Source organism: Ictidomys tridecemlineatus, chromosome 2, assembly GCF_052094955.1.
Source record: "Ictidomys tridecemlineatus isolate mIctTri1 chromosome 2, mIctTri1.hap1, whole genome shotgun sequence".
NCBI lineage: Eukaryota > Metazoa > Chordata > Mammalia > Rodentia > Sciuridae > Ictidomys > Ictidomys tridecemlineatus.
Genome location: NC_135478.1, coordinates 53,180,371 through 53,208,330, shown reverse-complemented (window position 1 = coordinate 53,208,330; position 27,960 = coordinate 53,180,371). Strand labels below are relative to the sequence as shown.

Below are 27,960 nucleotides of genomic sequence, written 5' to 3'. Positions count from 1 at the left end.
TCATCATAGCTTTAGGGAGGTAGGCAAAAGCAGGGGTTTCACTTAAGAAGTTGAGCTGCATGGTCGATTCGACAACACACTCAAAATTTGATTCCCTTGTATTTTAATTAGAGTGGGCGTCTGCGTAGTAAATCGCTGGAATCCAGAGTTTTTACGGGTGGGACAAACTTGCTGCCCAGCCCCCACCGCCCAGGCGTGAAGACTGGGGCTAGGAGATCGACCCTTTCTTCACCACACGGAAACTCGCACACTTCCTCTGAGTGACGGACACCTCTTGATTTGGCCTCTCCAAACGGCCTGTTCTCCGCTGGTAAAAGTCACTGGTTTCTGTATTTTTCCCTCCCCCAAGAACTTTTTTGTCCCCTGGAGGGGAACAGAGGTCAAGACAATGAGAAGTGGGAATCAATGAGGAAAATATCCACAAAAGGGAGGGGGCTAGGAAGAAGTGAAGGCGTTAGGGTCACAAGTGCTGCGACGCTGAGGCTTTGGGGACGCTCCGCACCCTCCCCCTCTCCAAGCCCTTTGCAACCGCCCTTTACGCCGCGGACACGGGAGAGTTAAGCCAATAAACACGTAAGCGCCGCTCCCTCCCCAATCGGCAAGATGCCTCTCCGGCTCTTGGCTGCATCGACAGCTTGCAACACTCGGCATCTTTTCTGGAGGCGCCTCCTTCACCGGCTGCAGATGGCATCCGGCTGCGGGCTTGGGGCTCGCAATTGATTCTCGCCCTTGCCCACCTCGGATCCACGGACGCACCTCTCCCTTCTCCTCCTCCCCTTGCGCTCCTGGGTCTAAGCCCAGCTCGCGATCGCCGGGCGGAGGAAGCAGTCGCGGCGGCCGAGGCTGAGCAGCAGCAGCAGCGCGCTAGCTCCCTGACCTGGGGAGAAGCGCCCACCCGCGAGAGCCGACCTCCGGCTGCCTCCAGCGCCCCCCACCTTTTGCACCCCAAATCGGGGGCTCCAGGGACCCCCCTTCCCAGACGCCACCATGCTGGACCCTTCGTCCAGCGAAGAGGAATCGGATGAGATCGTGGAGGAGGAGAGCGGCAAGGAGGTGCTTGGCTCGGCCGCGTCCGGAGCGCGCCTGTCTCCCAGCCGCACCAGTGAAGGCTCGGCCGGCAGCGCCGGGATGGGGGGCGGCGGCGGCTCTGGGGCCGGGGTGGGCGCAGGCAGCGGCGGGAGCGGTGGCTCGAGCAGCGGCGGCGGGGCCGGGGGACTGCAGCCCAGCAGCCGAGTCGGCGGCGGCCGGCCCTCCAGCCCCAGCCCGTCGGTGGTGAGCGAGAAGGAGAAGGAAGAGTTAGAGCGGCTGCAGAAGGAGGAGGAGGAGAGGAAGAAGAGGCTGCAGCTCTATGTGTTCGTGATGCGCTGTATCGCCTACCCCTTCAACGCCAAGCAGCCCACCGACATGGCTCGGCGGCAGCAGAAGGTAGGTGCGCCTGGGAGGCCCTGGGAGCAGCCCCGGACGTCGCCAGGCGGGCGGGGCGAACAATGGGAACTGGCGGCGCAGCTGGCGAGGAGGAGTCGGAGCAGGTGGAGACCGCGCCCTGGGAGGAAGGGGCTGCGAGGCTGCCTCCCTGAGGCCCAGTCCGGCCCGGAGTTGCTGGGACCCGCGCGGGGCCTGGAGCGCAGCTCAGCGCCGCGTGCCCGGGCCTCCCTGCCAGGGTGCTGGGCAAGCAGGTCCCGCTGTGTAACCCCGTAGGCTCGGGAGTGACTTGCAGCCCGCGGCGCCCAGAGAGGCCTTGCTCGCTTGCAGGGCTCCCAGCGCTCTCCAGCGGCCGGCGGCTGCGCTCAGCTCCGGCCCGCCCTCTTGGGCGTGCGCTAGGCGGGCGGGGGCACCGGCAGGTGGGGGCGCCGGTGTGCTGGGAGGAGAGCACCTCCGAGTAGTGTTTAGCTCCCGAGGACTCACGGTAGCCTCAGGGGCCAGGGGGAGAGACGCTGCGAAGGGCACCCTCCTCCCAGCTCATCAGCTGATCACCAACCCGGGTCGCCTAAGGCCCTGGGGCACCTCTCCCCACTGGTCGCTGTTCTTTCCAATCGACCTTCCCCTTTCACACTGACTCCTGAGTAGGGGCGCGCCTGGTGGGCCTTCTGCCAGGGTCAGCACCTCCACCTTCTTCCCTTTGACCCTCTTCTCTTCCCAAGGTGACTTCGCTGCCACCTTCTGGCTCGCTGAGGCCCTCCAAACCCTGCTGCTTCATAAAGTGCAGCTGCAAAAAAAAAAAAAAAAAAAAAAAAAAAAAAAAAAAAAAAAAACCCTCGCAATTATAGGCATCAGAAAAGCTTTTTGTGTCTGAGGCTGGGGCAAGGCTAAAGCGGTTCCGCGCCGCCTTTGATGTGGGGAGGGAAAAAAAAGTGCCTATTTCTATCAGCTATTCTCCAGCCAAAGAAAGGAGGGGAGTGGTGCACACGGCAGGAGGGGCAGTGGCGGGGGACAAGCAGAGAAGCAGTCAGGAACCCAGGTGGAGTTAGTGAGGAAAGTCAGCAGTGGAGCTAGCAAGAAAGCCGGTGAAGCCCCCAAGGGGCGATGTGACCCCATCACATCAGGGCAGCTCTAACCCCATCAAGGGGGTTAGTTTCTTAAAAGAGACTAGTGTCTTAAAATAGTGCATTTCTCCGTTGCTGTCTTTTAAGTCTGAATTATATGTTGCTGTAGTAGAGTGTTAGATTTTTTTCCATATTTATCTTACATCGTTATCTTGAGTTAGCACAGATTCCTGTTTGTTTTGCTTACATGCGTACACACATTACCCAACCCTGCCGATTTATTTCAGCCATCACAAGTTTGGATATCAGGTTTTACTAAGAAATAAAACTCATTTCCTGGCTAAGAGCCAGAGGTGGGCTCTTCACCCCACCCTCAGAGTGGCCCCTTACTTTTTTTTTTTTTTTTTTTTTTTTTTTTTTTTTTAGTATCATAGAGCAAAAGTATTCTCAGAGCAACGAAATGTATTTTTGTTGTTGTTGTTGTTTTTAAGGTTGGATGTTGGGTCCACAGAACTAGACATTTCAATTTTCAGCTTGGAATTACTGCAGTAATTGTGTCTTCTTAGCACTGCCAAATCCATCTCCAGTGTATCCCATTAGTGACAGCACTAACCAAAGATGTGCTATACTTTCACAATGAAAATAAAAAAGAAGGGGGGAAAAAACTCTTTCATTAACAAAGTCTCAGTAACTGCGTCCTTTAAACAGATAATTTGTCTCCATTCCAACACTGTAACAGGAAAAAAAAAAAAAAACCATGTAGACCCAGTTCTTCCAAACAAACCTTCAGCCATCTGACAAAGATCATTATGAAGTCATATTTTTCTGATCTGATTATATGTTTTACCTAAATGCATTTAAAGCTGTGGTTTTAAGGGGCAAGCTGATTCTGTTTTAACCCATGACCTTAACATCAGAGAAACTCCAGAGCAGATAGATAACATTGCCCTGTGGTCAAACTATTTTTAGTTATTGCAGGAAAATATTGCTAAATATATATCCCAGCAAAGCAACCCTGGGCCTGTTGGCTCTACTGGGAAGCTGAATATATATATCTTCTTATGTATAAGAGAAGATAAGCTTTTCCCATTGTTGTATTTTGAAGTTTTTAATGCATTTCTGGAGAAGTATTTTTGCTCCTTCTCCAAATAAAAGTCTTAAAACTCTGATTTTTTTTCTTGAATGAATGATCAGTGAAAGTAATTGAAATGTTTTCATAATCATTGTGCTAAGACTGTGGCCAGCAAGTGGAATTGGAGAACTAAAATTAGCCTTGGAGAAATATAAAATACTTGTAAACTAAACACGAGTTCATAATAGAATAGAAATGAACTAGAAAAACCCAGAGAGAAGTAAAATGATGTATAGAAAGGGATTTAGTGATATGGGAGGCAAAGAGATAGAACTGTCTATGAAAAGGAATTGCTGAATAGAGGAAAAGATCATATTGTAGAAAGTATAATGCACCTTATAAAACTAAATAGTCTATATCATGCTATCACTTTTCAAGTACCCATTACTATATGCAAGAGGCCACATTTTGATCATTTTTTAAGAAGATAAACTTTATTTTGTAGAATAGTTTTAAATTAGCTGAAAACTGAAAATCAAAATAGTACAGAGAGTTGCTATTGACCCTACAGCTAGTTTCCCCTATTATTACTTAATATCTTACGGTAGTATGGTACAGGTGTTACAGTTGAAGGAGCCCCTAGCAATACATTGCTATAAAGTCCATAGTTTATTTAGATTTCCTTGGTTTTCATCTAAATTCCTTTTTCTGTTCTTTTTAAATCATTTTTAGTTCTCCTCAAATCCTATCAATATGCAGATTACCAAGAGAAAACTGAGATTTGAAGGTTTTGTGGTTGCCTAATACACTAAGTAGATAGGTAAATGAATGAGAATTAAGATATGGGACATTCTGATTCCAAAGCCTATCTTTTGAATAGGAGAAACTGGCCCAAAATATTCTAGTACAAGAACAGAAGCACCATGATAACATGTCAAGTGTACCTGTCCACCCAGGGTTATTTCTAGTTGACTTGCTGTCTACCCCTCTTCCTCCGGGAACCAATCAAACGATCAACATGGGCATTTAGGTATTTAACCTCATAAGGAATATAGAGGAAAGAGCTAAGCAGTTAGCTGGTAAATCCAAACACCAGGCTGTTGTCAGTTCGGCTATGTGATTCTAGCTGAAAAAAAACCAAGTGTTTTAGCTTAAAAGAATAATTGGGAAGGAGCCAGGGGAAAAGATGCCATTGTTTGGATAATTTTGATAGTTAATTGCTTGGGTTTTACTTTTCCTAGGGTGGGGGATAAGTACCTGGGCATTCCAACCATCTTATTTCATTAAAAGACAAGAACTCTGAACAGACAATTTGCAAACCCTATTTTATCATTTATAGGCATATTTTGCTTGCATTTCTGTGACTCTAAATATAACTTGATGGTGTTCATCATTTATGACCCAAACAAAAAATTCCATACCCGACTGTCAAAATTTAGATTTCAGCAAATTATAATGACAACAGATCTTTGCTTTCCCTGCCCCCTCTTCCCCCCACCCCTTCTTTTGTCAGAATGGTAGAATGAATACCTAGAAGTTGGCATGGCAAAGCTACACCATCTGTTTCTAAACTGTGTAGTAACGGTGATGGGTGGCTACCTCGTGTGAACCAGCTACATATAGATGTTACTGAGGGCGTGTACAAGCAGGCATTGTAAACAATTCTGTGTAATATTTAGATTGACAGCACCATTATTTTTAATTGGGAATCATTCATCATGCCTGGATTACGAAGAGTCTGAAGCAAGCTTTCTTGTATATGTGGGTGTGTGTGCCTGTACCTCTCTGTGCAGGTATTTACAAGATGGTAGGAAGGAGTGATCCTAAAATTGTGTCTACTTCATGGCGTCTCCTATTTCATTCAGGAGGCCTTGATGACTGCACGGAATGTGTTATAAATTCAAGCTACTCATTTCCATGTGATTCAGCTTATAACCTTCCCCTGAAAGTACAGCCAATGTTGAGTCACTTTTAGCCACAGAGAATCCATGTTTACCCATTTACTTATTTGGCTTTATTTGGGCACAACTCAACAGCGAGGCTTTTCATAAAATTTAAGACCTAGTACTGGTTAAGTCTGTGTGTGTGTGTGTGTGTGTGTGTGTGTGTGTGTGTGTATTTTAAATCAATAATAGTGATTCATTCATTCTGATATGCTTGGAGGCCCTTGGATTGTTCCACTATTCAAAATTCTTAAGGTTCGCTTTGTCAATGCAAAATATGATTTGCATTCAAAAAAATAAAATAGTCTAACCTTTTGAGAGAACTAAGTAACTGTTAAACCAGATTTCCTTCCAGCAGAATTACATGTTTCTCTTTTCATCAGAGGGAGAATTGAAATATTTAAATATGTTTTTTGACATTTTTCCCTGCAATCTCTTTGGTACAGACAGAACTGTTATGCCCTGGTACCAGCAGAGACTTTCTGAAGATGCAGAATCTAGAAGAAGTAATAAAAGAGGTTTTTGCCTCATTACACACCTGAAATAGCCTCCCGCTTCCCTAAAACTGGACTGAAGGACAAAGGAAATTAAATCTTTCATTCCTGAAGAATTGCACTGTGTAAAGTAATAAAAGTCAAATGATTCAGGGATCTTTCCCCTGCAAAAGCAAATTCAATACACAATCATAGGCTATCACTTTGAAATATGACCAGTATTTGATTTGGGGCCAGGTCTCTACAAACCGAAGCTGAAAAAGATGAGGAGAGTTCTCATGTCCAACTGAGTTTTAAATAACCCACTGCACCAAGCACTCTTCCAAGCTTGGAGGCAAGAACCAAAAGCTGTCTCAGAGATCAGCTTGCTGATTTAGGGGAGTTTAGGCTTCAGTTGGGAAGAGGACATATATGTGTGTCAAATATGTTGGGAGAAGGAAAGTATTTAATAACAAGAAGCTGATTACAAGCTCTAAAGGAGAGAAGGAGGAAAGTGCATATGCATAAATACATAAAGACTGGAAGTGATACAGGGAGAAATCCAGAAGGAAGCAGGCTAGTTCAGGTCTTGAAGAAGGAGCACAAGTTGGGTAAGCAGAAGGAGGGACAGGTACTCTAGTCTGCAAAAGAGCAGGAGGCAGCAGGAATATAGAGAAGAGTCCCTGCTGGATTGGAAATGTTAGATCATTTTGATTCCTAGTGGCAGAATCCTCACTCAAGTGGCTGAATCAAAAAGAAAAGAATGTGGCGGGCAGGGGGACAGCTTCTTAGTGGGTATCATTGGAAAACCCCACATAGAAATAGAGTCTACAAGTTCAAATGAATACAGAATTTTGAAAAGCTAGGTGATGGGGAAAGGCATGGCTATTGGAACATGCAGTGGAGCTCAAACATGACCACTAATGAATTGCTGGTTGTAGGCAAGTTGTTGGTCCCTGGGGTAATTTCTTCTTCATTTGAAGATGGGGATGGAGAAGCTCCAGGAGATTTCTAAGGTCCCTCCCAATGTAATCACTTGTTCTTTCTCGACCATGAGGTCACTCTTTATGAAGACTTATAAGTTCTTGGGGCTGAGGTTGTGGCTCAGAGGTAGAGTGCTCGCCTACCATGCGTGAAGCACCAGGTTCAATCCTCAGCACCACATAAAAATAAAAATAAAAAAATTAAAGATATTGTATCCACTTATAACTAAAAAATAAATAAGTATTTTTTTTAAAAAAGACTTATAAGTTCTTTAAAATTGGACTTGCTTATGTTTTTACAAGATATGGCACAGTCTTCAAAGAATCCCTGATGGTTAGAGATGAAGTTAGAATTTGTTGAACCCAACTTCTTAAATTTTCAGATGAGGAGATCCGATCTCAAAAGGTTAGAAGAAAACAGAACTCATGGGAGAGGGTAAAGCCTACCCCAGAGAGCCATAGAGGTACTTTGTTTACAAAACACTTTAGAAATTTTTCAGTTTTTTTAATTAATTATCAACATTTAAAGCTATCAAGATTCTCTCTCTCTCTCTCTCTCTTTTTTTTTAAATGTGGATTTCTGGCTTCTCTTAAAATGGGAAGATGTTGCAGGACTAGGCCAAAGTTTTCATAGATTTGCAAAAGGTAACAGCAGTAAGACTCCCCAGCCATCACTTAAATAGTGGAATCTTCATCAGGTTTAACTGAATTATACTGTTCCAAGTGGAAAGTCATATATACATGTGTGCAATAAGACGGCAGCTCGTGGTTTTTGTTGACACCATTTCTTAACAAGTATTGATGGTTAGGTCCTGGCCCCTGTAAATCCTCCTTGTGAGTAATCTGGGATTTTGAAGTCTGTGCTGTTTCTTGTTATTGTAACAGTTTATTGTTTCTGCACAGTTGTAGCAGTAAGGGTCAGAATCACCTTTTTATTTTTTGTCTGCTGCTCCAAGCAAGTGATGGAATGAATTTTCTGTTCTTAACAGGAAACAAAAGTAAAGAAGGCAGCCAATAGTTTGAGGCTGGTAGTTGCTATGGATAATCTTGACAGACGGTGAAGAACAGAAGTTAAGATCTTAGATTTTGAATCTACAAGGCCTGCATTTGCTTCCTAGCTGTACCAGCTTATTAGAGGCTCTGTGATCTTGGGCAATTTATTTCATCCGTCTGAGGTTCGGTTGACTTACCCTCCCGTAAAAACGGGCTAGCAGTGGTACCTCCATGATTGGATTCCCGTGGAATTGAGATAATCAATCAAAGCTCTCAGAAACAGGTCTGGCATTCGGTTCAGGCAATGTACGTATTAGCTCTTGTTATTGATAGGTTGATATATGTGCTGTGTATTATTTTTATTGCTATGTTGATATATGCAACAATGTATTATTTTTATCTGTAAAAGGATCAAGCAAATTAATATATGTGAAATTCTGGCCAGAGAGAGCCTTATCATTGTTATCCTTGTCATGGTCATGGTCATCAACATGATGAGCAGACCCAGGAGGCAGGTGGTTTAGATTATAGCATCCTCCACAAGCCAGCTGGGGTCAAGGGCACAGTGCATCCTGCTTTCTTCTTTCATTGAGCCGCTTTACTTGTGTTACTTCAGACAAAGAATGGGCCATCTCTCTGGCTTTAAAAAACTCACTTTGAACAAAAGCATCAAGGACAGGATTGCCAGGTGATTTGTCAAATGGTGGATGCCAAGCACACTTCGATGGGGTACGGGTGCCACAGGCTTATCAGAGGACTTGTAAAGGGTCGCACAGCAGTGCATACTCCCCATGTGGCCTTTCTTATTCTTGCTATTATGGAGGAGGTCACTTACCTCTTCAAATCTTGATAGTTTGGTCCTGATTCTAATGTCTTTTTTTTTTTTTTTTAAGTGTTGAATGATGTAAGCCCGTTATCCCAACGGCTTGGGAGGCTGAGACAGGAGGATCGCAAGTTCAAAGCCAGCCTCGGCAACTTAGCAAGGCACTAAGCAACTTAGAGAGACCCTGTCTCTAAATAAAATACAAAAAAGGACTGGGGATATGGCTCAATGGTTAAGAACCCCTGGGTTTAATCCCTGGTACAAAAAAAAAAAAGTGTTGGTTTACCTCATTGGTATTCACTATTGCCATTACAAGTAATCTCACCAGTTACATGTTTTTATATGTGTGTAAGGAGTAAATTCTAAGAGTATCTGACTAACTGTAAGTGCATCTATCTAAATATATATACATATACATATACGCACGCATATGTATTATTCATCTATCAAGGAAAAGAAGTCTCACGTGAATAGACAATGTGCAGACAGACCACAGTGAGCTTCAGCTCTGTTCTCAGTCCCTGGTTCAAATTCTTGCTTGCTTTTGTGACCTGGTGCTGGGTGATTGTTACAATTTGGACATGAAGTATCTCCCCAAACCTCCTGTTAGTGCAGGCATATTTAGAGGTAAAACGATTGGATTATGAGAGCTGTATCCTAATCAGTCCTAATCGGAAGGTGGATCTCTAGGGGCAAGCCCTGGAAGGGAGAAATCTTCCCTGTGGTCCTTTCCCTCACTTGCTCTCTCTGCTTACTGACCCCACCATGAAATGAGCAGCTTTCCTTCTGGGCCCTTCCCCCAGAATATGCTGCCTCAGCTCGGGCCCAGAGCAATGGAGCTGGCCATCTATAGACTGAGACTTCTGAAACCATGAGCCCCCAATAAACTTCCCCTCTTCTAATTTGCTCTTGTGGGGTGTTTTGGTCACAGCAACGCAAACCTAACTTAGACGGTGATCTTATGCAAATTATCCATCTCTTTATGTCTTCATGTTCCCGTTTGTAAAATTGGGAAAAAAAATAATAGAGAGGATTACAAGAAAAGAAGGATGCCAATTGTTTGGCAAGACCTCGGGATGGGATGATGCTCAGCAAATGTGAGCAGCAACAGGAATAATAGCGCTCATGCATTTGGGTTCACTAAAGGTCCCCACACTATTTCATACTTAGACACCTTTTCTGGGGTCACTTATTCTAGAAGGGTCTTTCTCGCCTTTCTTCCTTGGATTTGTTCTTTGTTCTTTAATTAGCTCAAGTGTCATCTCCTTTAGGAAACTTTATCAAACCTTCATACTGGGCTCCATCTCTCACAGCTCTGTAGTCTGCCCTTCTTAGCTCCTGTGCACTGGGTTAAATTAGCTGTTATGCCGGGTGTGGTGGCACCTACCTGTCATCCCAGCGGCTCCGGAGGCTGAGGCAGGAGGATCATGAGTTCAAAGCCAGCCTCAGCAAAAGTGAGGCCCTAAGCAACTCAGTGAGACTCTGTCTCTAAATAAAATACAAAATAGGGCTGGGGATGGGGCTCAGTGGTGGAGTGCCCCTGAATTCCTTCTGTGGACCTTTAGTGGACCACCCTGACCCTGGGGACAAAAAGAAAAAAATATCTTTTATGTGTGCATCTCTCTCACCAGCCTTTAAGAACCCCCAAAACCAAGTCACTGTACTCCATTTGATTTCCCCATCCTCCAAACAGTGTTTGGGCACACAGTAGGTGTTCAGCGTCTCACTGACGCTTTATTTCCTAGAGAGTTTTGAAGATGAGGCAGTGAAGGGATTTTTAAATACAACCTACTTATACTATAGAGATACAAGTTATTTACTTTAATAAAATCTTCTCAGTGGAAAACATGAAGGGTGAAGCAATTACCAAGTGATTTCAAGATAATTTATGCCACGGAAACATTGTATCAATTACCTCAAGACTTGGCTTGTTTATACCAAGAACTGACAAATTCCTAGTTCCAATATGGACAAAAGTCTCTTAAAAGCCATGCACAATTATGAATCGCTTGCAATAGCTAAATCTGAATTGAACCGTAATACATGTCTAAATGGGCAAACATCAAAATAAAAATGAGCCACAATGAGAACTAAGTTTCTATGTTGGGTTTGTGTTTTATAACAAACTGTATTTAAATTAGCTTTCTCTGAGGGAAAAAGTCATATACACACACACACATATATACACACACACACATATATATACACACACATACATAAATACATATATACATATATTATATATATGTATATGTATAGACATATATATATATATACGTATATGTATAGACATATATATATATATATGTCTATACACACATACATATGTATACCATTCCCAGCCCTTTTTGTTTTTTAATTTTAAGTTGCTTAGGGCCTCTTTAAATTGCTGAGACTGTCTTTGAACTTGTAATCCTCCTGCCTCAAACCTTCCAAGTGGCTGGGATTATAGGAGTGCACCACAGTATCTAGTTGCTTAAAATATCATCAGTCACAAGGTTGTCAAAGTTATGTCATAGAGCCTGTAAGTTCTGTATGTTTAGACATAACTGTGCTTCTTTTCTAGACTTATTCTTTTATGAGATTCTGGCATTATTTTCCCTGTTCTTTGAATGTAAGCTGTCTAAGGTCTCTTCCAGATGGAGCGAGAATATAAATAAATTATAACTCTAGGACTATGTTCAATAACATGTAAGAAGAACATAATATGCATGAAATATCTATTTAAAAAAGGAGAATTACGTCTTAGGTCTGGCCTTTTCTTGATACCTTTCACTACTCAAAGGGAAAAAAAAAATTGCCCTTTTACTGTATCATTCCTTTCATTTTAACAAGTGGGAAAAAAGATTTGAAAAATGCATTGAATTATCAAGTCTTCAAATGTTCCAATCTGCTGGCTGGTATTGTAAAGTTGAGAGATAGGGAGGAAATTGATCATGTACTGCTGGCCTTTCCGCAGACTATGAGAGGAAAATATCAACTTCATCTTTGGTAGTTCTCTAAATCACTTCTGTACAGTAGTAAAGTTCTGAGATACTTTGAAATCAACTTTTTTTTTTTTTTAAGTTCCCAAGTGTTGCAGGAGCACATGCTAAACTACAAACCCTTCAGGGGCTGTAACGTTTTTCAAGAAGACAATGGGACTTTGGCAAACACACAGAGAATCTACTGTGCCACTTAAGAAAGCAAATGGAAAACATTGAAAAATTTTTGCAAATAATTACGCCTTCTGCAGAAAAAAAAAAAACAGCCTTTTGGTGTGGATGGTAGGCTCAGAGTTGTTTAAGCAAATGAGTTGAAATATATCTATGAACATCGACTTTGGCGATTGTTTTTTCTGAAATATGTAGCAACTGCTGTCTATAAAGCAGCGTGTCGTAACATACTGTGCTCAAAACATTTCTTGGGGGCTTTTCCATATTCAGTGTTTGTTTGTTAGACATCGTCAGACAATGTTATGCATTGTTTAGAGACACTTGTACATACCAGGAACTTATTAGATCCTATAGGCAAAACGGCACAGAGATGTTTTAGCCCTCCTGACCTCTGGGAATCTGCGGGTCTGGTTGGGGATTGGAGGAGCACCTACATAGAAGAGTGTAAGACAGGATGGGCTGAGTGTCTGAATGTCTCCTCTTCGCACTGACACTTTATTTCCTAGAGAGTTTTGGAGACGAGGAGGTGACACAGAGCAATGATTACCCAGAATACACATCTTTTTAAAAAGTTACTTTTTCTTTTGGTTCTTTGTCATAACCGAGTGCCATCTCACTATGGCTGTAGCCACTAATGTCTCTGTGTTGAGAATTCTCCACTCTCTGTCTCTAGCATAAGCGTCTTCTGTAGACCACCAACCCTTTATGCCCGCTCAGCTGCATGAGTGCCGCTCAAGGGGTGGCTGCGGGGGTGTTGAATGTCGTGAATGCCTTGGTCTGACCTACAGGGAGGTTAGGAACTTGGACTGGAACGGGAATCAACCTCCTGCTTTGTTCTGTAAGATAGTTTGGGTGCCAAAATATGGTCAGTTGACTTGAACAGGAGGAAGTTTAACCATGAAGTTGATATCATTTCGGGTACAAGTGCTTTCCCATGATGAGGGCCGGTAGCCAGATGTTCATAGAAAGCACAGACTAGCAGAAGATATTGGAAAGAATCTTGACCTTCAAGATATCTCCCCTGGCTGGCCTCAGACGACCCAATAATAACATGTTATCTTCTTATCCATTTTATTGTTTTTATTGGGTTTTTTAAAATTTGGGTTTTTTTAAAGATATACATGACAGTAGAGTGTATTTTGATAAATCATACATATGGAGTATGACTTATTCTACTTAGGGTCCCATTCTTGTGGTTGTACACGATGTGGAGTTTCCCTGGTTGTGTATTCCTACTTGAACTTTTGCAATAGCATTCCAACACTTCTTTCTTGCTCACACTGCACCAGAGTGATCTTTCAAAAACACAATTCCAGTCTTGGACATCTGTGGTTCCAAGTTCCTCTATGGCTTTTTTTTTACCAACACAGGATAACATCCAAACTTGTTTGTGCGGCATGATTCCCCTCCCAACAGTGTCAATGCCTGCAGTTTTTTTATCCTGGCTGCAGCCTCCTGAACCACTGAACATCCCCTGTGCTGTCCATGCACTCTTGTGCCCCAGGGTCTTTGCACTGCCACTGCCACATGAAAAGTCCTCTTCATCTTGCCTTTGGTTGCTCTCCCAGGTGAAAGATGGCACTCAGTTATGACAAAGAACAAGAAAAAGTGGCTTTTTAAAAAGATGTTTATTCTGGCTAGCCATTGCTCTGTGTACTTACAAGCCTTATGTCAGGTAATAAGTAACCTGGTAATATAGTGACTAATCATCCCTCTCCTACAACTAAAAAATAAAATAAAATAAAGAGGCAAAGCAGTTAATAAACTTGTCCCAGGTCTCATATCTAGGAGCAGTAGAGCTGGGTTGGGGACCTAGCGGGCTGACCTGAGTCTACCCTCTTTTTTTATTATTTGTTCTTTTTGGTGATACATGACAGTACAGTGTATTTCAACATATTCTACAAACACGGAGTCTAACTTATTCTAAATAGGAGCCCATTCTTGTGGTTGGACACGATGTGGAGTTTCCCTGGTTGTGTGTTCATATATGAACATGGGAAAGTTCTGTCCCATTCACTCCACTGTCTTTCCCGTTCCCATCCCCCTCCCTTCCCTTCCTTCCCCTTTGTCTGATCCAATGAACTTCTGTTCTTCCCTCCCTCCCTTATCACTGCACATCAGAGAGAACATTAGGCCTTTGGTTTTGGGGAGTGGCTTATTTCACTTAGCACAATAGTCTCCAGATCCATCCATTTACCAGCCAAAGCCATCATTTCATTCTTCTTGATGGCCAGCCTACACTCTTGACCAAGTGCCTATTAACTGTGTGCTAGCATCCAGCCCATCTGATTTCCATGTGCCTTTCTCCACGCTCAACAGAGCTGTCTTATGGCATCCCTAGTTGCCACCTACCAGTGCACACCCGTGACAGGTGCTCAATCCATATAGGTGCTGCATGAATTCATGATTGTTCATGAAAGAGTCATATCCCAGCCACTTATTAGCAGATCCACTGAGAAGACCTCATTTCTCATCTCTTAACCTTTTTTGAGTAGGTAGGACTTGTTTTATAAATCCTTGTTTAGTAATGCAAAATGGAAAGTGGGTTTCAGAGAGGTTCCCTTGATTGAGAAGAACTGCAGAGTAGCACCTGGAGGCTCCTACCTGTCTTTCTACCAGAGGACTCTCTCCACTGCCCTGTTAGTCTCAGATTCACACTATGACTGGCCAGGACCCCTGGACTTTAGAAGGCCATAGTGAGTCACATTTTTATGGGGTGTAGCCCCCTGAATAACAGATACATTAAAATATACCTCATATTCTACATTCATTTTTCTAGTTTTAAGCTGGAATGCATTTCTTTCCACCTTACTTTTGAAATTACCTGTCTATATAAATTGGTTAAGGCATGACCATTGGTTCTCAGGGGTCATGCTGTATGCACAGCCATCCTTGCCAGGGAAAAACTCAATTTCACCATCGGATTTCAATTGTGGCCATGTTTGATGAGGACAGAATTTAACAGTGGAGTTGACATGTATTCAGAAGTTATTTAATGGAACACTTACTAATTTAGAGTTTGGGGTTTTATGTGTCCATTTGGACAACAATGCATTGCTATTTGGGATCTCAGCTTTGCACTTTTTAGGCCTCTGGAAAGTGCTACACCTCCAGGAACCCAGCCTTAGTCACCTTTGTTTGTTGTTTGTTTATGGGGGATTGAACTCAGGGGCCTTCAAACACTGAGCCACATCCCCAGCCCTTTTTTGTATTTTATTTAGAGATAGGGTCTCACTGAGTTGCTTAGAACCTCATTAAATTGCTGAGGCTGGTTTTGAACTCGCGATCCTCCTGCCTCAGCCTCCTGAGTGCTCAGATTACAGGTGTCTGCCACCACACCGGGACCAGGCTTGGTTTTGAAAGAAATGGCATTTGAATGAAGTTCTGAGTTGACTAAGAAGATCAAATGCTAATGGTGGTCAAATTTGGGGGGAAGAAAAATACTTTCAACTATTAAGGGATGAGAAAATGCAAAGCAAGTTGGAGAACCTCTGAGAGGCCAAAGAGAACTGCATACGATTCTAATATTGGAGTGAAATAGAAGAGCGAGCAAAGGTTAGCTCATGACCGGGTATGCCCTTGAACACCAGAGTAAGATGCCTGACCTTTAAGCTGCATTTAATTCTGCAGTCCAACATTCTAATATCTCCGTGATCAGGTGCCAAAACACTCCCCAGTATCACTGTAGAAGATACCACAGAAGGTGGGCATAGTGACACACACCTGTCATCCTAGCAACAATGTGGGAGGCTGAGTCAGGAGGATCACAAGTTCAAGGCCAGCCTCAGCAACTTAGCAAGGCCCTAAACAACTTAGCAAGACCCTGTCTCTAAATAAAATATAAAAAGGGCTGGGGATGTGGCTCAGTGGTTGAGTATCCCTGGGTTCAATCCCCAGTACCAAACAAACAAAAAGATGCAGTAAAGCTTAATCTAATCCCAAGAGAACATGAGGCCCACAGTGAGCCTCATTTTAAATCAAATCTATAAAAGGACCGAGGAAGAAGCCACACTTTGAGCGCAGGCATGGATGGGATCTATATAGAAAATCTCCAAGAACCCAAGCACACTCAAAGGGAGTCTTGGATCTGTCCACTCCTGTAGGTGCCCATCCCCTAGTGGAATGGATGGGCACCTAGAGAATGGGACCCACCCCAGCTTCCCTGTCCCTTCCTCCTCACCACTTCCCAAGTGGGAAGATTTTGACTTTGGTGCTAAGGTTCCAGAAAACTTATGTGGGCCAACTTGATTAATGTTCCTTGAAAAGGAAGCAGTGGTTGTCAATCATCTGTCTCTCCTGGAACATTCGGGGGGTACCGTCATCTCTTCTTTTATGTGTCAATAGACATGGATGATTTGGATCTGGGCAGAGGGGTAGAGAAAAGCGACGTGCCCTGGCCAGCCTTCCAGAATTATTCTCCTCCTTGTGATTTCATGTTCCAGTTGTCGTTAGAGCTCTCCTGAGAGGTCAGAGTGCCTTGATCTGAGAGAAGAGTCCGGTGTCCTTGGATCATCTGGTCAGTGCACCATCCTACTAGCTTCGGAACACCCCATCAGCTCTCAGAGGGTCTCTGCTCTGGGGAGGTGGGTGCATCCGCAGCGAAGGAACAGGTCCGGTTGCAATGTGAGGCAGGAGATCAGGTCCTTCAGGGACAGCCTGAGGAAAGACAGAACTACAGCAAGCCTCAGGCCAAAGGTAGATCATTGGAAAAGGAAGTTGGGACCAGATAATGGTCACCAGGGAAACTGTCAGGGCTTCATCAGTTCCTTATAGGCTAAGGGGGTAGGGAGGTCTGGGGGCTTTTCAAAATCCCTGAGTTGTTCTGATGTCCAACTGCACTGGTTATCCAAACTGACTCAGACACCCCCGGGTAATGGCCAGAGGAAGGGTGATTGGCCTTGACTTTGTCTCAAAGTGATTTGCTTTCCCACAAATCATTTTGAGGCTTCAATTTTTCAAAAGGTATGGTCATCACACACAGGATGAGGACATGATTTGCTCCATCATTTCTCCCTGGCCAGGTTGGAAACACGTTCCTATAAAAATTTTGTAGGGATTTCGGTTTTTATTTTGTTGTTGTTGTTTATTTTTTTGTTTGTTTGTTTTTTGGTACCAGAAACTGAACCCAGCACCACTTAACTATTGAGCCACATCTCCAGACCATTTTTGACTTTTATTTAGTTATTGTGGTGCTGGGGATTGAAGTCAGGGCTTTGTGCATGCAAAGCAAGTACTCTACCAATTGAGCCACATTCCCCAGCCCCTTTTTTTGTACTTTATTGAGAGACAGAGTCTCACTGAGTTGCTTAGCACCTCACTTTTGCTATACTGGTTTTTGAACTTGCAATCCTCCTGCCTCAGCCTCCTGAACTGCACTGGGATTACAAGTGTGCACCACTGCACCCAGCTCCTATGAGGGTTTTTTTTTTTTTTTTTTTTTTTTTGGTACCAGGGATTGAACTCAGGAGCACTCCACCACTGAGCCCCATCCCCAGCCCTATTTTATATTTTATTTAGAGACAGGGTCTCCTTGAGCTGCTTAGGGCCTCACTTTTGCTGAGGCTGGCTTTGAACTCACTTTGGCCTCCTGAGCTGCTGGGATGACAGGCACACACCACTGCACCCAGCCATCCTTGAGGTTTTGACAAAAGCCACAGGATGTTTGCCAGGCTTCCTGGAAAAGAGAAAAGGATTTCTTCCCCCCTGCCTACTTTGCAGAGACAGCCTCTGAGCTGAGCGGCTGTGTGTTGTAATTCAGTGGGATCGACCTTCAGAGTCAGGAGACACTGTCAAGGTCTGCACTTGTTTTAATTAATTAGAAGGATGTCCCCCTCCTGCCCTGACCCCTGGCAGCAAGTTCTCGACAATTGTAGATCTGCCATTTACTCTAGAGAGCTTTTCATATTTCCTCGCTCTGTCTCTAGGAGGACAGCCCAAAGCTACCTTCTCAGTCAATATTCAATTAGGATTCGTGTGGTGTGAAGCTCCTACAGAGCTTCGTCACACAGCCGCTCGGCTTTTCCACACACCTCCATTTGCTCTTGTGAGGAAAACAATCCATCATTTTTTTTTTTTCCCACTCCAGAAATGTGGTTCTGCTGCAGCCTCATTTCAATAGGATGCCCAATTAACAGCGTCTGCTCACTTCCTTATGACCTGGCCATAAATGACTGCGAGAATCATTGCAGAGGAAAAGCAAATGCACCATTAGACATACTGGATCCCTGCGCACATTGTGGGAGATTTATGATCCAGAACACTTCCCTCTCCGTCCGCAGCGAGAACTCTGGGCCTTCCCTTTTCTGTGCCCTCATCCAAAGGCTTTTATGTAAGGCTTTCCCGAATCGCTCTCCTTGGGCATATCTTTTTGTTTCCCGAACAATCCCATACTCAATACCATCTTTGTCATTGAACTGTGGTTTCAGAACAAAAACAATTTACTCCTAGGATTTAAAAAAATTAAAAATAAAAAGATTTCTTTTGTTCCAATGTTATAGCAACAAAGATATTAGAGAATACGATGATTCCTTTGGATTTTATTTATAGCAAATTAACCTGTCTCGTTTAACAGCCAGATCTTTGGAGAAAATAGCCATCTGAGGCATTTCCATTAAGTTGAAGGAGGATTTTAAACTTGTTCCTTAACTCTCGATTCATCCAAGCAACATCAGTCATTAAAGTGATGTGGATGATCTACCCATTTACCCAGCGAAATTAATCCATATGAACTGCTCATATGCTGTGATACGCTGATTTTAAGTCCATTGGGTACATAATGAGGAGTGGGATACCTGGGTCAAATGGTGGTTCCATTCCCAGTTTTCTGAGGAATCTCCATACTGCTTTCCAGAGTGGTTGCCCCAATTTGCAGTCCCACCAGCAATGTAAGAGTGTGCCTTTTCCTCCCACATCCTCACCAACACTTCTTGTTTGTAGAGTAGATTTGATTTGGTTGGACTTTGTAAATATAATAAAATCTATAGATCCTATTTTTAGTGGATGTGATTGGGTGTCTACTTTTTCAACCTCCAGTTTCAAACAATTTCTTTTCAGATTCCTTCATATCCCTCTCTTCAGAAAGAGACACAGATTGCTTTAAGCCTATCAGCACATGGTACTGAACTTGAAATGCAATTGGTTCATGAAAGACAAAGTGACCTAATTGATGTAATGAGACCGAAGGGAAGGATTTGTATGCTGTGCTGGGGAGAGAAGTCCTGTTCCTCCTCCCCTGACCAATAGAACCCAGGAAGAATGTGATATGATAGCTGCTGGCAGCCATCTTAGCACTAGGAGGAGACTCAACCTAAGCCATAGCTGGGACTGAAGGTTGTGAGGCAGGGAGACATGGAAATAACTTGAGCTCTCGGTTTCAGTCTTGGGCCATTATAACAAACCAGGCCTGGACTCCACATTTCATCAGAACTTCCAACAATATTGTCAATTCCCTTCCTTTGTGTGTGTGTGTGTGTGTAATTTTGCAGTCTACTTTTTTTGCACATCATTAGTTAAAGGAAATTTTACCAAGTCAGTGAATATAAAAATATGTCCTCCTTCTAACTGACTTCAGTAGTCAATCTTTTTACGAATGTATCATAATTTATTTAATCCATCATCGATTGATTTGTCTTTCACTATTCGGCAGGGAGCCTCTTTGTCCACATCTTTCTCTACCCTTTTATTGCCTGTTTGTATTTCATCTTTCACCAGCTCCCTGCTCTACTATTCACAACTATATTTATTATTTGTTTTTAAGAGCTTATTCTATTTGTTGTTGCATCTTTTTTTGTGTGTTTGCTGCTTTGTAGGACCTATTTATGTTTAGATGAACAGAATTTCTTAATGATGTAAAATGTAACCACTTTTTCTTTTATGGCTTCTGAGTTTAATGCAATGAAAGTTTTTCTTCAGCAAAAAATTGTAAAACTGCTCAGACATATTTTCTTCTATTACTTTTTTTTTTTTGTAATGAACCTGAACCCAGGAGCATTTAACCACTGAACCACATCCCCAGATCTTTTTGAAATATAAATATATATAAATATATACATATAATATATTTTTTAAATTTAGAGACAGGGTCTCGCTAAGTTGCTTAGGGACTCATTAAGTTGCTGAGGTGAGCTTTGAACCCACAATCCCTCTTTCTCAGCCTCCCAAGCCCCATGCACCACCACACCTGATTTCTTCTATCACTTTTATTATTTCATTTTTTACCTTTATGTTTCAGAATCATTGGATATTTATGTTGATATAATGAGTGAATCCTCAGACCAATTTACATTTTTAACAAATGAATGGTCACATGTCTCAACATCATAGACTTTGAAATAATCTGTGCTTAGGTTATATTAAACGCCTCCATATTCAAAAACATTCTTATTAGTGATTGAAGTTTGTTTTTTGTTTTGCTTTGGATAGAAAGCCATTGATGTATATTATGGTTTGGATGTGAAGTGTCCCACATGTGAGACGGTGCAGGAAGGTCCAGAGGAGACATGACTGGGTTGTGAGAGCCTTAACCCAACCAGTGAATGGACCCCTGATGGGATTAACTGGGTGGGGGCTGGAGGAGGTGGGTGTGGCTGGAGGAGGGGGCATTGGGGGCGTGGCTTTGGGGTCTCTATTTGTCTCTGGAGAGTGGAGTCTCTCTCTGCTTCCTGATCACCATGTGAGCTGCTTCCCTCCACCACACTCTTCCTCCATGATGTCCTGCCTCCCCTCGAGCCCCGAGGAGTGGAGCCTGCTGTCTGTGGACTAGACCTCTGAAACCCTGAGCCCCCAGATAAATTTTTCCTCCTCTGAAATTGTTCTGGTTGGATCCTTTAGCTTTCACTTTGGGCACCATAAACACAACAATTGATTTCATTACTGTAGCTCTATGACAGGTTTTGGGATACATTAATACTGAAGTTCTTTGTATCATACTTCAGAATATCATTGCCTCTTTTGGGATTTTTCACTCTTTTGGGAAATATTTTTTGATGTTTCTGTCAATTTTAAAATAAAATTTAATTATGATTTTGATGAAAATTCCATTTATCTGTAGACTTAACATAAGGCAAGCTGACATCTTCACTACAGTGAGTCCTTCTGTATAAGAACTGTGGATATCTCTGAATTAAGTAAAAGTTTTTTGATGCATCTCATTTTATTTTTATAATTTTGAACATATAATGTCCTAAATAATATTGTTAAATTAATTCTTAAGCAAAACATAATATTTATTAATCCCTCTTAACTGACTTCATGCGTTGGCTAAAACTCTTGATTCCCTCTGCAAATTGTAGATACTCTGGGCTAAAGGGCTACTCTCTAATACATCTGGGTTCTTTTTTGTAGGGATTGAACTCAGGGCCACTCAAGTTACTGAGCCCCATCCCCAGCCCTATTTTGTATTTTATTTAGAGACAGGGTCTCACTGAGTTGCTTAGGACCATGCTTTTGCTCAGGCTGGCTTTGAACTCACAGTCCTCCTGCCTCAGCCTCCAAGCTGCTGGGATTTCAGGTGTGCCCCACCACACCCAGCTACACCTGGGTTCTTTCCCTACTTTTCCCCTCACTGGCTGATGCATATACTTAGAATAATTATGCTTCTCAGATCTGTTTAAGCTAATTTTTGTAGTTAGTGTAATTCTATAATTCAGTTAAATTTTACATAACTTAAGGACATAGAATTTGCAAACAAAGAATAGTCTTTGTTTAAAATAAGTTGATTGCTTTGGAAAGGTTCAATTACATCTGCAAATGTCATTAAATCTTTAATTGTGGGGGCTGGGGTTATGGCTCAGCGGTAGAGCGCTCGCCTCGCACGTGTGAGACCCTGGGTTGGATCCTCAGCACCACATAAAAATAAATAAGTGAAATAAAGTTATTGCATCCAACTACAACAAAAATAAATAAATATTAAAAAATAAACTTTAATGGTTATTCAATTTTAGTTGGGGAAAACTACGGAACAGTTTGGTGGGAAAAGTGAGACATCTAAAGGGTTTCGGGTCAGATTGCCTACTAAGTTTCTTAATTCTTTTTTCCACCTTAAAGAAGGAATTGATAGACCGTGCATGACTAGTATGGAGAAGGACATAGGATGTCAGCCAGTGACCCCATCTGTAAAGGCAGTGCTGGCACCCTGCATCAAAAATCCACAAATGAATAAATGTTAAGCAAAATTAGATGTTTGTGATTACCTAGTTTAACTAAATTTTGTAAAGTTAATGCCTTCTTGATTGCTTTGGATAAGAAAAATCTGGACAAGAAAAATTCTATATGTTTCTTATTTTATTAGAATGTACAAAAAAAAGATATTTTAAATATTTTACAAATACTTCTTATTTATAATTCCTGTTAGTTTTAAGCTATTTTGGTGTTTCCTTTTAATCACTTATAATATAACAAAGGAAAAACTTTATTTCTCCAATACCTGTACCTTTTCTTCTAATTTCATTGCCTAACATGGGGTTCTGTATGATACCTAATCATGGCAAGATAACATGATATGTAAACTTTGAAAATTTTTAAATTGGGACAACCGATTTTGTTACAGTTATAGTTTTGTAGGTCTTTCAGAAAGAATTTGCACTTATATATCTAGTAAAAATCAAGGTTCCCCCAAGAGAGGGGGAATTCAATTTCCACCTTACCATCTCAATAGCTCATCCTAAACCCAAAGGTTGAAAATGTGTTGAATGAACATTTTTAAATTTGAACTTTGAAATAAAACTATATAAAAGACAGAGCTATAGCTAACTTTTTTAATAACAAAAAGTAACTCTAATTTCATTTTAATTTTATTATTTGACTTTTTAATGAATCTATGTTCAAAAGGGAAATACTTTTAGAACTGATGGAGGAGTTACATGTTATTTAGGACTTCACAATTCCAGCCCAACAAAAGATATATGCAATCTTTTGCAATCTAGACTTCTCAAAACCTAGTGATATTGTTCACACACATCAACACAGGAAAGCAATATATAAAGCTATGAGTGCTCTTCTTATGGATCTGCATGTTCCCTGACAGCAGAGAATATTTAATTCTATAAGTTTCCCCAGTATCCCCTTTACTACTAATAAGGCTGTTGTTATAGTTCTGATGTGAGGTGTCCCCCAAAAGCTCACGTGTGAGACGGTGCAGGAAGGTCCAGAGGAGACATGACTGGGTGGTGAGAGCCTTAACCCAACCAGTGAATGGACCCCTGATGGGATTAACTGGGTGGTGGCTGGAGGCAGGTGGGTGTGGCTGGAGGAGGGGGCATTGGGGGCGTGGCTTTGGGGTCTCTATTTGTCTCTGGAGAGTGGAGTCTCTCTCTGCTTCCTGATCACCATGTGAGCTGCTTCCCTCCACCACACTCTTCCTCCATGATGTCCTGCCTCCCCTCCTGCCCCGAGGAATGGAGCCTGCTGTCTGTGGACAGAGACCTCTGACACCCTGAGCCCCCAAATAAACTTTTCCTCCCCTAAAACTGTTCTGGTTGGGTCCGTTAGTCACAGAAGCAAAATAGTTGACTAAAACAATTGTCTTCTCTCAGCAAGGTATGACCCACAGCCTTCAGAAACTCTAGGATAGAATTCAGTATGCTCCAGGAAAGACCATGTCCCTGCCACCAGAGACACCGATGGCCCACTCTAGTGTTCACGGGACACGGCTGCAAATGGAGCATGTTGTGAGGAATCTGTTGCTTTTTTTTAAATTTTTTTTTTTTTTAGTTGTTGATAGACCTTTATTTTATTTATATGCGGTGCTGAGAATCGAACCCAGTGCCTCCCACATGCCAGGCAAGTGCCCCACCGCTCAGCTACCACCCAGCCCCGAATCTGTCGCTTCAACAGGGAGATCAGTCATTTAATTCTGTCCTGACCACACCGACTGGGTCTCTCTGTGTGTGTAATTTAGGAAGTGTTGAGATTGTGGGTTGAAGTTGTTGGAAAGCAGCTCATTTCGGTCCCTTTCTGAGCAGACAGGAAGGCATTCCAGTTCATTCCGTGGACACATTCCCTTTCTCCAAGGCCTTGGAAATGCTCTGTGCATGCCAACGGCACCGCAGGGAGTTGTGCATCCAGGGACACCAGGAGCCCAGAAGCCAGTCTTTCTTCCTACTTATTTTGTTTTATATATTTTAGGAGCTCTCTCACAATTTATCACTGTCTTCTTGACTGTTGGCCATCCACACGGAAAACGGGGTGACTGGGGTGATGGACCCTGTTTGGACTTGGCCTGGTGGAATCGCCTTTGATTTCCTGGAGGCTCTTCATGTAGTTTTTCATTCTGCTTTTAGAAAGAGAGGGTGAGAGTGGCAACGACCACAGGGACATGTTCCTCTGTTTGAACTGCTGTTCATTTGGAAATTCGGTTCACAACATTAACAGGTCAAGTGCAAGATAAAGCATTTGATCCTCCATGGGGGAAGGCCTTCTAGGGCTTGCGGTTTTTTAGATATCAAGGAGGTCTGGGAAATGGGTTCAGAAGATGTTATCAGACCAATAGCTTTTACATTTAAAAAAAATTTTTTGTTTGTTTTTTTTTAAATACATGACAGTAGAATGCATTACAGTTCTTATTACACATATAAAGTATGGTTTTTCATATCTTTGTATGTAGAGTATGTTCATGCCAATTCATGCCTTTATATGTGTATATTTTTTCATTACCATTCGTATTACACATATAGACCATAAGTTTTCATATCTGTTTATATATAAAAGTATGTGGACACCCTATTCGTGTCTTCATCCATGTGCTTTGGATAATGATGTCCATCCCATTCCACCGTGCTTGCTAATTCCCTGCCCCCTCCCTTTCCCTCCCAAGCCCTAGGATGATCAAAAGTTGGAAATATCAGTATTAGGTCTCTGATCTGAAAAAGTTCCCAAAGGAGAAAGCAAAGGGAGGTGGCTCATGGCTTGTGGACACATCTAGAAGGAGATAGCTTCTTATCTGAGCCCTGGAATATTCCTGGAATGGCCAAAGGTGGAAACTGGGGATTGGCTTCATCCAAATATTGAGATACAGAAATGCAGGACATTTGGAAAGATGTAGAGTGGTATATTTTGATTGGAGCCTGGGATATGCTTCAGAAAATTCAAAGTTAATGGAGACCAGGATTGGGGGGGGGCAGGGGGGGGGGCAGATGGGTCCAGGTCAGGACAGATCTCAACAATCGCATCAGTGAACTTGTATTTATTTTGTGTACAAGGAGAAAAGAGGTAGTAATGATTTTTTTAGTAAGGGAAAGCTCGAGCTTATGTGATTTTTTTTTTTTTTTGGATAAGTCTATGTGGTATGGGTTAGGAGAAGGGGGGTCCATGGAGGAAGAAATGTTCACAGTGTCTTGATGGGGCCATCAGGAACCGGACTTGACTCCTGGCCAAGGAAAAAAGAGACAAGAGAATGGAGGCCAAAGTCATCTCAGAGGAAATGCCGATGGGACTTTGGGACTCTAAGTGGTGAGACCGGAACATTTTGTCCTATCAAAAAGCAAAGAAGTCATTAACAGAGTAGTCACAGCTACTAGGATCCCATCAAGAGGACTCGAGAGCCTACCCGAATAGGCTCTGACCGGCCCAAGAGGGGACAGTGTGAGGGTTTAGAAAGAGTGGAGATGGCTTCAAGCCATGCCTCTGTTCCTATCGACCCATTGATAGCGACAGTAAGAGAAAGAGACTCATCTTGTTGGTCTGTTTGGGAAGATGCTAGAAAGACCTATATATTGTGAAAAAGAAAATGGATCCAAGGAAGGACCCATGCATTTATTCTCTTTCCTCAAGACGGGGCATCGGGCCAACCAGATGGGGGAAGTTTCTCCTTTGAGAGCACATGAAGTGATATATAAAGAAGGAATGGCAGAGCCGGGTACAGTGGCTCACACCTGTAATCCCAGCAGCTCCGGAGGCTGAGGCAGGAGGATCGTGAGTTGAAAGCCAGCCTCAGCCACTTAGCCAGGCCCTAGGCAGCAAAACAAGACCCTGTCTCTAAATCAAATATTAAAAGGAGCTGGGGATGGGGCTGAGTCGTTGAGCACCTCTGGGTTCTATTTCTGGTACCCAAAGGGGAAAAAAAAAAAAAGAAGAAGGAATGACAGGATCAGATCATCATCACTGTTTTACAACTCTAATGAATTGACGGATGGGTCTAGGCAGGGGGGTGGAGGGTTGACATTCTCAAGAGAGAAAAACTAGACTTTATAGGTCTTCTGATGGAAGTGCAGCACGCAGTCTAGCAAGTGGTCCTGCCAGAAACTGAACGTAATTCTAGCCATTCTTCTGATTATTCAGAGAACAGGAAGTACATGGAGAACACAGCTTGCCAAGTACCACATGGGAACAAGATCAGGAAAGTTTGCGCAATCAGAAGTTGATTTTTTTATTTTTTTTTTTTTTGGTACCAGGGATTGAATCCAGAGGCGTTTAACCACCAAGCCTTATCCTAACCCTTTTTAAAAATATTTTTTTTATTTAGAGACAGGGTCTCGCTAAGTTAATCAGGGCCTCATAAGTTGTTGAGGCTGGTCTCGAACTTCAATCCTCTTGCTTCAGCCTCCCTTGGGTTTACAGGTGTGCACTACCGTGCCCAACTAGAATCTCTTTAAAACAAAACCAGGCCTCTTCAACAATATCAACAAAATACTGCCACAGAAGGGATAGGTAAGAGAGGGAGGGCAAGAGGTAAGCCATGGATAGATTAAAAAGAAATTTAAAATTTAAATTAAAAGAATTTAAAAGTATTTTTCATGGAAAATACTTCAGGGCAATAGGGTTTCAATGGAGTTTGAAATTTAATCCAGATTCTCCAAGTTCACTCTTGCTAATTATGACAGTAATTGCAGTGATGCCGACCATCATCCCGTTCCTGTGTTTCCTCCTGACAGTATTGTAGGCCAATATATGGGATGCTTACGCTGGGCCTCATAATTTACATTGACCTGTATAATCTCGTGTCTTCCTCAGACAGCTCCCCGAGATCCGTACTCATCACCTCCTCTTTAGAGGTGATGGAAGTGAGTGAGAGACACAGAGTTCAGGTAACGTGCTCAAGGTCGCAACATCTGGTAAATGGCGAATTCTAGGCAGAGGGCTAAGTTGTGGGCTTCTCAACCTCTGGACAGTTCTACTTGGGGGACTTTGGTGTGAGTCTTGGGATAGGTAGTTCCATCTTCCCTCGCAGAGAATGGCTCAAAATGGCCAAGTACTTGTTCCTCAGGTTCTGTGAGCCTAGAAGTCGGACCCACGTCGGCCAATCTGATGAACATTTCCTCCTGAGATGAAGAGCAGAGAGTAGCTGAAGTGAAGTGAAAAGAACCATTTAGGATTCACTCCGTGCACAGGGAGACCAGCCAATGTCCAGCGGGGCTCAAGGTCGCTGAGCTGAGAACCCCACCCTGGGATGCGGTGTGCCCCTGACTGTTTCTGAGTATGAGAGGGATCTTTTTTCTCAAAGCTCAATTTTGGTTTCTGCCTATTTTCTAAACCTTTCTGCCTTCTTGAAGATTCTGTAGCTCACCCAATATCTTTCCAGGAAGATCCCTTTTATTTTATTTTTTTTTTAAAGTAAGTTATCCAGAATAAGTTTCTTGGCACATGCTTGTAATCTCAGCAGCTCAGGAGGCTGAGGCAGGAGAATCAAGAGTTCAAAGGCAGCCTCAGCAACTTAGCGAGATGCTGAGTAACTCAGGGAGACCCTGTCTCTAAATAAAATATGAAAAGGGCTGGGGATGGGGCTCAGTGGTTGAGCACCCCTGGGTTCAATCCCTGCTGCCAAAAAAAAAAAAAAAGTTTTATTTAAGCCCAAGAATCCTGATTAGTATGTGGCCAGGGTTGGACCACAAGCTCATTTGAATTTGAGATGATCATTTTGCCAAATCACAAAATAACGGGAGCAGTCTCCACCTTTGCTTAAGTTTATCCACTGAGAATCCTGTGTCCTTAGCCTGTGGAATAACCTACCTCATTGAGATGCTGAAGTCTCTGGTGACAGTTTTGGAATAGTTCAGAAGTCACGTTAGCTCAGGATCCCAAGGATTTCCTTAAGTTGGCTTC

The 27,960-nt window shown here is 42.8% G+C and overlaps 1 protein-coding gene across 33 annotated transcripts in view; it reads left to right on the top strand.

Moving 5' to 3' along the window:
- Positions 1 to 460: 460 nt before the first annotated feature.
- Cadps (calcium dependent secretion activator) overlaps positions 461 to 27,960 on the top strand; it is a 479,644-nt gene continuing 452,144 nt past the window's right edge. For 7 of the 33 annotated variants that reach the window (XM_040289631.2, XM_078038589.1, XM_040289629.2 and 4 more), the window contains exon 1: positions 540 to 1,425. In XM_040289631.2, the coding sequence (XP_040145565.1) occupies positions 988 to 1,425 (438 nt within the window). In that variant the 5' untranslated portion in view covers positions 540 to 987. Of the gene's footprint in view, positions 1,426 to 27,960 lie in introns of all 33 variants that reach the window. The other 26 variants (XM_040289636.2, XM_040289634.2, XM_078038580.1 and 23 more) reach the window with 12 other exon arrangements.